Source organism: Nannospalax galili, unplaced genomic scaffold, assembly GCF_000622305.1.
Source record: "Nannospalax galili isolate Female #2095 unplaced genomic scaffold, S.galili_v1.0 scaffold585, whole genome shotgun sequence".
In the NCBI taxonomy this organism is placed as follows: Eukaryota; Metazoa; Chordata; class Mammalia; order Rodentia; family Spalacidae; genus Nannospalax; species Nannospalax galili.
In genome coordinates, this window is record NW_008354016.1 from 549,398 (window position 1) to 563,860 (window position 14,463).

Here is a 14,463-nt window from a genome sequence, read left to right on the forward strand (position 1 = left end):
ACCTTTTGGAAGTGTAGCGTCTGTTGGGCTGATGTCTCTAATATATTTGATTTTATGACTTCATTAAAGGTGGAGGGTTACCATTGTTGTTGGAGGGAAGCCTCTAGCCTTAGGTCTTGCTGCTAAGGAAGATCTGTGATAAGTCATCCTAGCGTGATATACTCCTCTCTACAGTACACATTTACTTTTCTACAAAGGGAGAAAAATGCCAAGCAAAGAAGCAGCACATTTTAATTGTTATTATTTCTGATATATGAATGACATTGTCAATAAGTCAAGGTGGTAATGTTCTAGGTTCCTGAAGTGCAAGAAGAAGCTATTAAGAGGACTTGGAAGGTATTAAATGGATTGATGAAATCTATAAAGCATATAAATAAGAAAATTATGAAGAATGTAAATAAGAATCCAGACAGGTAATTTCTTAAGCACAGGCTTCTTTTAAATATATAAAGAATGTTTACAACTAGATATTTCTGTTTATATATTGGGAAAAAAATAAAGTTCAGCATTTTGGCTTAAAAATATCCTTTGTGAAAACTTAATGGGATGTTAATACTTTAATACTATATTCTGGCTGCTTTTCTTTGGTGCTGAAGAGCTATGATGGTGGTGTTCAAATTTTAGTGGGTTGTTTTATTTTGAAATCTTTTGTTAAAAAACATTTCTGACCTCTTCTCTAGATTCAAGAGGGCTGGGTTTGGGCTCCAGCCTGTTGTGAAGGAATTCCAAGTGTAACATGGCTTGACACTGGTTTACTGTAGCAGTGCACAGACTTTCACTCGTGGTCAACCATTCTGTTTTATGCTTCAATGACAGATTTTTGGGAGCTTGCCTGATACTTCATTCCCTGAGCCCACCTGCCTGTCAGTGTCACCCCCAAATGCTCCACCACGGCAGTCAAAGAGACAAGGACAGAGGACGAAGAGACCTGTGGCTGTGTATAATCTTTGTCTTGAGCTGGAAGATGGTAAGATGTTAATTATGTTTTTCTGCTTGACGACATGTGGAGGGTATAGCATATCTCATGCCCTCTGGGGATACCACATGTTTTTATTCTCTGTGTTTTAATTTCTTTCTCCATTAAGATTATAATTTTTGAGATTAATGGGAAGGTTGAAACTTGTCAGGGAGAAAAATGCAAGTTTCAGTTTTGTGTTTGTCTTTGTTATGCATGGTTCTTTTTTTATTTTTAAGACAGCTTAAATTCCTTTTTTGGGAGACTTGTGTGACCTCCTGTGAGGTTACATAACCCTGAGACAAATGGAAAGCAAACTAAAATTAAAGCAGATCTTTGATGTGAGGAGCTGGTTGAGCCAATCCACTGTGAATGTGTCTGGATTAAAGGCACAGGTCACTATTACCCTGGGGCTTTCAGCTTCTACTCTGTACCGAACCTGCCCCAGCTGACTGACTTTCTCAAAACACAGATCCCTTTGTCATTTCAAAAGACAGGGGCAGCAAATTGGTAGTGTTTGAAGCTAGTTCATGAACTGGGCACAGTGGGACTCTGGCCTCTCATGTCCCCTCCAAGCAGCCAGTTCTTGCCATGCAGCCATGCTGTCTGAGTATTACTGGATTACTCAGTTTTAGAGAGCCTGGAAATCTGAATTTTCAGATTAAAACCAAGACCATAGCTGCATAGAAGCTGATTGATGATTTATAGTCATATGATTCTTGATATAGAGACCAAAATGACCCTGGTGTCAAGGCCTGCATGTTTACATCCATGTGGTTCCTTTCATGAGTTTCTCTCCTAGTGACTTAATTTCCCAAATTTGAGATTAGTCTTGAATTTTCTTCCACTTTTTATGCCACCCCCCGAAAAAAACGCTCATTGTTATCCTTTTGAACTCCTGGGGCTGTATTGATTGGAAAGTACGAGATGGTTGTCAGAGGGAAGAAGGGAGTGAGGACAGGAGCAAATACAGTACCTCCCTCATAAACAGTTACACACTCAAGCGAAAAGTAACATCCATAGAGTCATGCAAGGAAGGGACTGGAGGTCCTCAGGGGAAGACCTGAAACAGCCTCGGTGACAGCACTGGGTGGCCGAGTCCTCCTTGTTTCTTTTGAATTGCTTACATTTACTCACATGAGCGAAGAATCCAGATTTTTACTTTCCTGGGGAAATGGTTGAATCATTAAAATTAGCTTCTAATCTTAGACCTTCCTTTTGTGTGTTTGTGTGTGTGCACTTGTACAGGTGGCTGTGCATGTACATGTGGGCATGCCTATGTGTGTGTGGAGGCCAGAAGTCAGTATCTAGAGGCTTTCTCAGTCACTTCGCACCTTCTGAGACAGGAGTCTCTCATAAAACTCGGGATTCTGTGATTGGCCAGCTGAGCACTGGGGCTTGGTTTGCTTCTGTCCCTCCTCCTCCCAGGACTAGGGTTACAGACATGCATGAGCACACCCAACTTCTTTCTGTGTCTGCTGAGGATCCAAACTCAGGTCCTCAAGCTTGTAGACAGGCACTTTTCTGACTAGGCCATTTGCCTAGCTCCCAGAACTTTTTAGACACTACTTTCCACTTGTGATTCTAGCTCATTTTTTTTCTCTTTCTTCTCACTTTCACTCCTAGTCAACAGAGTTGCTAATAAGGAGTAAAACTGACTGGTTTGAGTCTCACCTTCCCTTACATCTCACCTATCCTCTGGTAGAAGTGTTAATAAGCAGTGAACTAAGCAAAGGTAGGAGGGAGAAACAAGGTACAGCACAGAAAACTACGTGCATTGTCTTACTAGGCTTCAAAGGAACTGGAAATGACTAGTTCCTAATGGAGGTGATCAGAGGCAGGCATTTGTCTTAGAGTCACACCTACTTTTCTGTTATTCTTAGGAACAGAATCATGGTATCTGCTCAGATTTGTGAAGGTGTTAGCTTTCTGGTTTCTGGTTTTCTAAATGATTATTAATGGCTAACAAATGTCTGTCAGTACTCTCATCTTTGATGGAAGGTTCAAAGTACTTTATAATATAGCTTTCCTAATTATTATGTAATATATTTTCCTTCCTCCCTCCTTCCCTCCTTCCCTCCTTCCCCCCTTCCCTCCCTCCCTCTCTTGCCCTCTCTCCTCTCTCTCCTTCTCTCTCTCTCTCTCTCTCTCTCTCTCTCTCTCTCTCTCTCTCCTTGCTCTCGCTCTCGCTCTCTCATCTTCCTGTAGCCCCAGCTGGCCTGGAACTCACTATGTAGACCAGGCTGACCTGGAAGTTACAGAGATCCATCTGTCTCTGCCTCCCAAATGCTGGGATTAAAGGCATGCACCACCATACCTGGCTCTAGGTAATATATTTTCTTGGTGCTAGGGAGAGAACTTATAGACCTTGTATGCTAGGCAAATGCTCTGCCACTGGGCTACACCCCAGTCCTTACTTCCTAAAAATTACTTGAAGATGGCCAAATATACATCTCTTTTAGTCTCTCTTGTGTTCATTATTTAATGATGTTTAATTACATAGTATTTTACTATTTTCTCTTTAAATTTTTAACAATTTTATTTTATGTATAGTATTATGCCTGCATGTATGTAAGTGCAGCCATGTCATGCAGTGCCCATGGAGGACAGAAGAGGGTGTTAGAGCCCGGGAACTGGAGTTACAGTTATTAGCCACCATGTTGGTCCTGGAATTTGAACCTGGGTCTTCTGCAAGAACAGCCAGTGCTCTTAATCTCTGAGCCACTCTTCTAGTCCCTATATTCTCTTTTATAGCTTTACCTCATTCCTTCTAGTGAGGGATTGAGAAAGCCCATGAGTTTGGTTATGGAGTGGTTTTATATTATCCTGAAGGTCAGAAGGCAATACAAAGCAATTAAAAAATAACATCCCCCTTGCCAGTTGCTGTAGCTAGGCTTTGTTCAAGTTACATGAAAAAGGTTTCTTAGAGTTCAGTATGTGTAAAAGGGAAATGATGGAGGGAGGTAGAGAACTGTGTCTAAAAGGAAGCAGGTAGGGAGGGTGATGCTGCTGAATGGTTAGCATGTTAGAAACTCAGCCCGCCCCCAAGAGGTGATGCTGCTGAATGGTTAGCATGTTAGAAACTCGGCCCGCCCCCCAAGAGTACGTATATATTCATTCTTTCCTTTTTTTTTCTTAGTTTTTGAGTCAGGGTTCTGTAACGGAGCCCAGGATGACCTTGAACATTCAGCGTTCTTCTTGTCCCGGTCTCCTGAGTGCCAATAATGGGTGTGCCACCTTGCCAGCTTAGATATTCATTCTTGTTATAGGAACTTAAACTTTTTAATTTAGCATTCTGAAACATCTAATTTTCAAACTATTTCATGAAGGTTCAAAGGAAATCTCCTCTTTGGGGGCATTTTTGGTATTCTTGTTGACAGTAGTGTCACATCCGATGTTTTAATTAATTTTGTTTAAAATGTGGTAGGAATTTGGTAGAAAATTGTTTTAGTATGAATATTTCTTTTTTGTTCTCCTTTACTCATTAATACTATACGATAAATGTAACTTCATAGAATCCAGAAGAAATAATTTTTGCTTAAAAGTTAGGTAGGTTCTTTTGCTAAGATTTGAGAGAGGCGTTTGAATGACTGAAGATTGTCCTCAGCTTGTGATTCAGTCACAGATTTGGTTCTTGCGTAGAGCTTTTGGTATGTTACATCTACACTGAGAATGAAACTGTATTGTACAAACAGACTTGGCTCCAGTTTAGCCTTCAGGCAGATGCGAAGGTCAATAGTGAACAGCCTGTATGCCTGTGGTGAAAGCTGCATAGAACAGACTCCAAAGCACAGAACCCAGACATCTTCAAGCAGATAAGACTTCTGCAAGCTTGACATGTTTTAATTCTGCTTTATTGAGCCCATCCCTGGTTGAGGGAGGACTGGTATAACCATAGGAGCTTAGTGTTTTTGAGAGACTGTGTAGGCACATTTAGCTACAGTTGTATGTGATCTTATTTTATAAAACAATCATTATTTTTAGGGGCTGGAGAGATGGCTCAGCAGTTAAGAGCACTGACTGCTATTGCAGAGGACCACCCAGCACCTACATGGTGGCTAACAAGGATTTATAACTCCATTTCCAGAGGATCCAGTGCCCTCTTCTGGTCTCCAAAGGCATTGCATGCACATGGTGCACTTACATACAGACAAAATACTCATACACATGAAATAATAATAAATAAATATTTTCAAAATTCATTATTTCTTAAAGCTGTCAGAATCAGGAGAGCCTATGAGTTTGATCATGAAATGATTTTCTTAAAATCATAGATCATATAAAGCAATTAAAGACTATTTTTTGTCATGATTAAATGATACTCAACTTATTTGCTAGAGAACTTAAACTCTATTCCTTAAAAATTGTTACTTATAAGAATTGCAGTAGATATAGTATCTAGTTTTCTTAATTAAAGCAGCTTTTAAACCTACACTGAGATGCCGGTCTTTTATAGAATCCAGATTGCTCATTTTCTTACAGCATTTACTAATCTCATAAACTTCAAAGCTGCACCAAGCCATAGCTTTGTAAGCAAGTTGTGAAATGACAGAATCTGAGGTGGGCTGCTCAGTGCTAAAACAGAGTAAAAATGAAAGGTGTGCTTTCATCTCCACAGAGTTTCCCTCTGTTTTTATTTCCTTAGAACTGGTAGAGTCTGAAATAGCCGAGTATATGCTGTGTTTGTCTTAATTCCCTTACCCATGAGGGAAGTTCGTGAGCCTACTTGAGTGAATGCCGATCTGAAGGAGGAGAGAGGAGAGTCTCACCATCTGAGTTTTGACTAAGTTCTTTCTCTCTTCCTTTATACTAGCTCTAATTTTAAACAGAACTAGGCATTTATAGGACTAGTTGTTGTACGTATCTTCTTATATATAATTAGATATTCTCTTCCTGTCTCTTCCTCTGTACATAATATAGCAGTTTACTTATTTAGGAAGTTAAAAATATATGAGTTAATGTGGGTTGAGAAGAAAATTATCTTGCAAGCCAATTGGCAGGATTTAATATTACTCTACTGTTGGTCTTTCTTGGGTATCTTTGGGTTGGCACTTTTAACATTTGGATTACAAATGTGCTAACTGGAGCACATTTGTTGAACATGTGTTATTGTAGTCCTACAGCATGGTAGATACCACGAGGAGGATACAGAGACTTGTATGCAAAAAGGGCGTATTATATCCACTGTGAAGGAAGAGTCAGATGCAAGGCAAGGAGCACTGCTCAGTAGGAACAGCTCCCTATGTGGATCAGCCTCTGAAATCAGGGCAGGAAAAAAGTATCTTGTAGAGAAGTCCTTTCAGCTGCCATGTAAGTGTCGTGTGTCAATGATGGACATGTAAATGCTGATGGATATTTCATCAAGTTAGGTAGATTGGAAGAATTTGGTGGGGGCTGGAGAGATGGCTCAGCAGTTAAGAACACTGACTGTTTTTGCAGAAGACCCGGGTTCGAATCCCTGCACCCACATGGCAGCTAACAACTGTCCGTAACTCCAGTTCCAGGGGATCTGACGCCCTCTTTTGTCCTCCACTGGCATTGCAGGACATGAGTGCTGGCAACACACACATAAAATAAAAATAATAAAAAAGAGAAAGAATTGGCTTGGTTCTGAGGCATGAAGCAAGAAAACAGAAAATGAGAAATCAGGGCATTGAATGCTTTTTTGAATGTAGATTTGGGGTGGGGATGCCAGGGTGAACCTAGAACCTTCAGTGTGGTAGGCAAGTGCTCTACCACTGAGTAGCATCCCCAACCCATGGAGATTTTTTCTTAATTTAATTTTTTTGATCTTTTTGAGACAGGGTCTCCCTGTAGCCCCAGCTGGCCTGGAACTCACTATGTAGGTAGATCAGGCTGACCTTGAATTCACAGAGATCTGCCTGCCTCCAATGGAGATTTTTTTAATCCTAAAGTATTAAACGTTAACTGGTGAGAGTTTGTCTCTTACACATTAGTGGTTTTTATGGTAGTGAATGTTACAATTGGAATTACCGCACACAACTCTAGAAAAGCTTTTATAAAATTCCCATCATGCAACTGCTTACACTCTTAAGTCTAATGATTGCAAAGTTAAGGTAGTACTCTGTCTACCACTGAAGATGGTTCAGAAGATGGTTACCTGGGTTATATGTTTATCATAATAATAACCACTCAAACCTAGCTGTTCCTCTTCAGTATTATTCTTAAAGCCAAAATACTTTGAGGTGACTATGATTTAAAAGGATGAGAAGAGTTCTGCATCTGTAAAGGTAGAGGAAAGAGAAATAGTAAATAAATACTAAAATGTTAGTAGGACACTTCAACAGCATAATGTGGATTCCATGTATTACTCAGGAGAACCACCAAAAAACCATGATTGACATAGATTGTCATGACATCCTGCAGCTAGCTGTTGGCTTTCCTTGTAGAGATATCTGGTCAGCTTCACAAAAAATTCTAATCAACCCAGGTAACTGGGCAGAAGCAGATCTTCATCCTAAGATTGGAAGTCCTTCTTCTCTCTATTCTTTTTAACTGTTCAGCATGACATTCCACTGGTGGGCTCTGGGTAATAACTTCCTGAGTGTGGGTGTTTCTCCCCGACCCCAAAGCATGCTGAGATTCCTTGATGTGGAATTACTGTGTTTTGATGCTGAATCTCAGGCCAGGCTCGACTCTGTGTCAGTACATGTAGATAGATTATTTCTTAACTCATCCTTACAGTGATAAGATCAATGGGTCAGAAAAGGTATCTAGAAGTTTCAGAGCTGTAATTGAGTTGTGGTGTGCCTATAAATCATGCATGATGCCTCCCCTGCATAGGTACCTCCCCCGAAGCCTCCTCTGAGCTCAGCTCCCCAATGCTAGTGACAAAGCAAAAGGCAACTTCTTCTCTGACTTCCTATGTAGTCCTCACTATGCTTCTGTGTGGGATGAACATTTCCCCCTTATTTAATAAAAGCTTATTTAATGCCTTTAAAAAACATGTAGCTGCTTCTATGGTGAAAATAAGTTCATGGCAGGTAACTAGAATTTATAGGAGAGAGAAAATTTCTTTAAAGCTCGTCTCCCTGTGGAGTGTGTTCTTTCTTCACTTCTAATGGCTTTTATTTTAATTTCTAGTTCTGAATTCAAGCAGCTGTCACTCTCTTTATAGCCCTCTTTGAAACTCTTGTAGCGTAGGAGGTAGCTGGGCTGTCTAAGAAACATCTTTTCAAACCAACCAAAGTATTGTTTATCCTGAATGAAATAGAATTTTTAAGGCTGTCAAGAGTGAGTGATCTGCAGTGTTTTCTTTGATAGCCAGGAAGATGAACAGATATCTTGAAAGGAAAGGTATTATGCCAGTAAAGCCAATTCTAAATTACTTGTATTACTCAGATAACTCCTACAGACCATGAGGAAATCTATCACAGTTATGAGGGTGTGGCTACACTTAACAAAGCAGTCCCATGGTTGGTTTTATGTTTACCTACTGAATCCTTACCAGCTATCTAGGAAGGAGATTAAGTCAACAGCAGAAAACCCCCCCTTGTATTTTTTAGTTGTCTCTGTTTGGCCTTGGTAGCTCTGGGTGGCACCTCTGTAACTTAAGCCTTCTAGGTTTTTGGTCTGCTTTCTGCAGTGCTTTTGTGTGCCTGTTTGTGGAGGGGTACAATGTCACCTTCAGTTGTTTAAAAAAAAAAAAAAACTTTAAGCCTGTTCAAATGAATTCTTGTTTGTATTTTGGGTCTGTGAAAATTCTCTAAAGTGAACACAGGCCTTTTCAAGTTTTAATGTAATTATGATCATGATTTTATCTCTTTGGATCATATACAGACAAGGGTTATTTAAGCCTGTTTATTATCCTGATTCTTTATGAGTATACTCTTGAAACTTAATAGTTCATAGGTGAATGTGACAGAAAGTTAGCAAATAATAGTATAACTGTGTAGCATCATATTATGTGCCAAATACTGTTCTTAGCAATGTTTGCTAAGCTTAGGTAATCCTCAGAACAAACTGTAGATAGTTTATTCTCACTGTGAAATTCTTGAAGAAACTGGTACAGAGAGGGCCAAAGACACCTGGAAATCTCACAGCCTGTTGTTGACAAGGCTAGGGCTCAACCAGGCAGTCCATCTCTAGAGTCTGGGCTCTTCACTGCTCTGCTGAAGTTTTTCTTTTTTTGGTCTTTTTGAGACAGGGTCTCCCTGTAGCCCCACCTGTCCTGGAACTCACTATGTAGACCAGGCTGGCCTTGAACTCACAGAGATCCACCTGCCTCTGCCTCCCGAGTGCTGGGATTAAAGGTGTGCACCACCACGCCCGGCTCTGTTGAAGTTTTAAACATGAGCACAGTGCACAGCCTGCTCTTTCTTGGAATTCAATAATGCTTCTGTTTTCTCTTGTGTTCTTTCTTTGAGAAATACCCTAAGCATTTCAAGCAATAGGATAGGTCAGCTTCCTCTTTTCTAATTGTAAGAATGATTCTTTTTCATTTTAACAAATGGTCAGTTTTTTTTTTTCTTGTAAGAGATTCACCTGTAGGCTTTTAAAAGATATGAAGCAAAAGGACAGTCCACTCATAAGCATGGTTTTGAGCCCAGGACCCAGTGGATTCTAACAACTAGCTCTGAAGCTGTCTTTCTTGAGAGAGCTGAGAAGGTAATGTTCCAATACCAAGTACTATACAAGTCTGTATTGATGCACATGACACTTGCCTAAAGGAACGTGTCTGGTCTTGAGTTGGTTTGCAAGAAGATAGCTCAGGTACCTGATGCTCAGTCTAACAAGATTATATGAATTTGGATGGGAATATTATTAGAAATTTGGTACTTCCAGAATTTCCCTCATTCTCTGTTCTTGTTTTCATCCCCCTCTTTTTTAAAAAATTGTTTTAAAAATAGGTGATATAGTCCCAAGTTTGAAAAACATCTAAGAATGACATGAAGTAGAAAGACTCCACTCCCTCCCATTGGCTCAGTTCTTCTGTTTACAGACCAGACTATAACGGCTATGTTAACAGGCTGAGCTATATGAATTTGCCATCTTCTAGATAAAAAAAAAATTATTCTGTATCAGGAATTTCAATTTTTAAAAATTTTGCAGTCAAAAAGAAAAGCAGTTAAATTTTTGTGCAGTTCAGACACATTCTGGAATCTTGGGAGTTGTGATTTTGATCTGATTTGATAACCACTGCTATTAGTAAAGTGATATCATGTAACTCTGCTAGCTTAAGTATTAGAAATGATTAGTCCCAGCTCTACAGGGTTTAACTTGTGCTTGCTCATTTATTACTCTTCTAGAATTCTTATAGAGTGCTAGGCTTTGTTCATATGTGTAACGAAAATATGATTATACATTGTTTTTATCCCCTTCTGAACCTAAAAACCAGCTCTGTACATTTAAAATTATCCCTTTTATTTTTATATCACTTGTTATCACAAAAGACATTTATCTTTTACTGTTTTGTAATACTATGTGCATTTGAATGCAGGCATTTACTCATAGACAACTTTTAATTCTTATTCTGTCACCTGGCTGAATACAGTCCCTTCATATACATCTCTAACTGACTACACCCAGGCTTCCAGCTTTGCAGTGATGATTTAAAAAAAAAAAAAAATCTTTCCATACAGAAAAATCTGACATGACTGTCAATGAAAAAAGTAAATCATAAAATAGAATTTTCAAAGTAACCTCTGCTTTAAAGGAAAACTACATGAATAAATATAGAAATCAAATCAAATAAAAAACTGGTTTATTTTAAGGGCTCAAGAAGCTGGTGACTCTCCTAATATCTTTTTTTTTATAGTGACCAATTGTTTTATATGCATGTGAATATATATACATGTAGATAGCATATGTAAATATACACACATATAAGCATGTAAATACATACATACATACATATATATATGTAAATATAATAGAATCTACAAGTCTTGGCTTCTTTGTGTTTCATGCTTGCTGTGCTGAGTCTCGGCTTGAGATTTGGAAGTAGGAGGACTATGAAGCAGAGCCCCAGAGAGAGGGTATGCTGTTTGTGGCCTGCATTGAACTGGCACCATGGGGAGCATGGCCAGCTCTTACTGCTTAGTGCTTTGTTGCTTGACGTGCTAGGCTATGGCTTCATTTTTTCCCTCGCTGCTGTCTCCTGTTCCTATTGTCCTTGCATTTTGGGATCACTACGACTGGACAGCAAAGAGTTTTATTAAATAGTGAACTTTATGGGTAAGTTTTGTTTTAAATGAACCCAGACTGAAATCCTTGGCCTCCTCTAAGCTTTAGGAATTTGTGCAATACAACTTTGACATGGTTTATGCCAGGTATAACTGAGCTTTTAGATGTAAATCATACAATGCATAGTAAATACTCAAGAGTTTTAGTTTATATTTTCTTTCTAGTGTAATATATGCAGTACTTTTCTATTTCGTATGCTGTCAAAGAAAGTGTAATTTGATCTTTTGTCTAGTACAGTACCTAGGATTGTTGATGGCTCACACCTTTGTCTGGTAATTGATGCTAATTAATGTTCAGTGTGTAAGAAAAAGAGCCAGGAGCAGAGAACACATACCCAGGAATCTAGCAGCCTTCCTTATCTTTGTTACCTCCATGGGCCTGGAGTTTGCGTTCTGTGTACAGTGCTGTCTGTCATTCCTGAAGTGCCGAAGTGGCAGGCATCTTTGGAAGTTTATGGAAGACTGTTTTATTCAGTATCTGATTTCTCTTTGGTTTCTAGGGATAATAGTGCATGGCTGTTGCATTGCTTTGCTTATTGATGGAGGCAGGAATCTCAGTCTCTAAATAACATCCTGGACCGTGGTGATTATGATAGCAAAGTGATCTGCTTTACAGGGTAAAAAAATTTGCCTTGACTTCTATTGACAGTGCAACTGGACTGGTCTTTACTTGCTGTATAATTGAATTACTGCTGACTTCCACTGACCTTTGCAAGTGGTAGAGGTGGCTCCTTGAGCTGTAACCCAATACCTATTCACTGCTGCTGTAACTTGATAATGGGGTCTGTTTTTCTTTTTTTTTCTTTTCTTTTTTTTTTTTGTCATAGGCTTGATTCTAACATAACTGATTCCCTCATCAGTTTTTCCAAGTGTATAATTTTGACATATTTTAACTCCCAGTGGTTTTTAAAGGCAAGTATTATGTTTAATTTTTAATGCTTTAATTTTTAAAATGTTTTTATTGAGCTTTTGTGCATTTCATACAACAGTTTTTAATCAATTTAGACCCTTCCCCATCCCCCCCCACTAGACCTCATGAATTTCACTATACATGCTAAATCCTATGCAGTCAAGCATTTGTACCCAGATGTCTTTAGGTGCAAATTCATTCCCTGGAGTCTAGTCAGCCTGTCTAGAGATCATTGATATGGCCTACGCTCCCTCACCCAGTACTGGTCAGTCTCCAATAGTTCCCAGACTAGAGTGGACCTAGTCTTTCCCTAGGTCCACCCGTTTTCTCACTCCACTCTGGGCCCTTGTCTGAGTTGGTATGGGTCCTGTGCTCGATGCCACCATTGCCATAAATTCATATATGCAAGCTTCCATTGGCCCGATAGCCTCTGCTTCCCTATGTTCAACCCTGGCTCTTATAGTCTTTCCACCCTGTCTTCTGCAATGATCTCTAAGCCATGGGTGGGAGAGGTTTGATACAGGAATCCTATCAGGGACACAAACTCTGCAGTCTCTTATTTTTTAAAAGTTGTGGCCACTGTGTACATCCCACTCGGTTGCATAAGGAAGCGTCACTGATGAGAGTTGAGGGGTGCACTAGTTTTCTAACCCCCATTCCGCTATGTTCATGAGTCTTAGGCCTAGAGGTTCCACTATATCTATGTCACCTAGGACTGGGCACCTGTCAGACATATATTCTCTGTGTCTAACCAGTTGTGGGATTCTGCAGTAGCCTCCATCTGTTGCAAAAAGAAGTTTCTTTCCTGGGTGATATACAGTATACTTGTCAGTCGAGGTAGTTTGCTCAGCTGGTTGTTATGGTTATTAGACTTTAGGGTTGGGTTGGACCATTGATTGATTTTTCTCCCTTAGCAGCTTGCATAGTAGCCTGCAGAATTATGGGAGTTAAACTTCAGGTAGAAGGCTTCCAGGTCAGTTCCTGCTCCATCACTTCAAGTCCTGTGTCTTCAGCAGAAGGGTCTTATCTTCCACTTCTGGGAGATAATCAAGAGCTTTGTTATTTTGGGAATCTCTTAGACCACTCTGACCAACCTAATGCTTTATTTTCAAAAATCCACTGACAGTAGGAAAAAAATGATGTTTGCAACAACTTCACTGAATTTTTTCATGCCTTGATATTGTAGTTTATAGTTTGGGAGTTGATTTCCCTCAGTTTAGTTTTTTGAAGTGGGGTGCAGACCATGTGGTGCTATTGTGCTCTTGGAATTGGAGAGTGGGACTGGCTGTTTCCTTGAATCACATTCCTTTTTCCTAGTGGTGATTTCAGATAGAGATGGCATTATCTGAATGGATTATTCTCATCCAGCTGCTGTTAACTAGTTTATGTATTATTTACCTCCATTATGGCTTCCATTTTAACTTATTTATTGAGAGAAAAAAATGACAGGGGAAGAATGGAAGTGTTTGGCCCCTTCCCCAGCATGTCATTACTTGAACCTGCAAGATAGCTAAAACAGAGGTAAGCTAGATTTAGAAACCACCCCTTTTGTGGGTGTGAGTGGTTGAAATAAAACCTTAGCGCCTTGCACATGCTAGGCAAGTGCTCTACCAGTGACCTGTGTCCTGGGCCCATTTTATTCTCTATTTTTAAAAAAAATTTATTAGCTCCCGCCCTCAGGCCTCTCTGGGGGTAAGTCTACTGTGCAGCCCTCCTCGCCTTGACTCCGCCAGCCGTGCTCACCCTTCCATCTCCCCCGCTGTTCTCTACTCCTAGCTTGGGCCCTGTGCCATTCCTAGTCTTGGGGCCCCAGACACCTGGGGAGCCACTGCTGATTCCTGACCCTGTTCACCTGCACCGGCTTGGTGCCTTCCTTGGGCCCCAGGAGCACTGCCTCCGGACCTGGCCCCGCCCTCACCTCTCTCTGCTCCCCCGGACCTGCACCACCCGCTAACTCTCCTGGCCTTCTACCCTATCCTCAGGCTTCTCGGGGTGGGTCCATCGCGGAGCCTTCGGCGCATTGACTCCCCAGGCCTCATTTGCCCTTCCATCTCCACCGGTGTTCTCTGCTCCTGGTTCGGGCCCTGCGCCATTCCTGGTCTTGGGTCCCCAGACACCTGGGGAACTGGTGCTGCTTCCTGATCTTTTTCGACCAGGCCAGCTTGGTGCCTTCCTTGGGCCCCAGGAGCACTGCTTCCACGGGACCTGGCTCTGCCCTCACCTCTCCCTACTTCCCGGACCTGCACCACTGGCTAACACTCCCGGCCCGCTCTCCCACCCTCAGGCCTCTCTGGGGGGAAGTCTACCATGCAGCCCTCCGCGCCTTGACTCCCCCAGCCGCACTCACCCTTCCATCTCCCCATCTGTTCTCTACTCCAAGCTTGGGCCCTGTG

At 40.8% G+C, this 14,463-nt stretch overlaps 1 protein-coding gene across 2 annotated transcripts in view; it reads left to right on the top strand.

Moving 5' to 3' along the window:
* Arhgap10 (Rho GTPase activating protein 10) overlaps nt 1-14,463 on the top strand; it is a 415,566-nt gene that overhangs the window by 337,421 nt on the left and 63,682 nt on the right. For both annotated transcript variants that reach the window (XM_017802706.2, XM_008851102.3), the window contains one exon: nt 817-967. In XM_017802706.2, the coding sequence (XP_017658195.1) occupies nt 817-967 (151 nt within the window). The remainder of the gene's footprint in view (nt 1-816; nt 968-14,463) is intronic.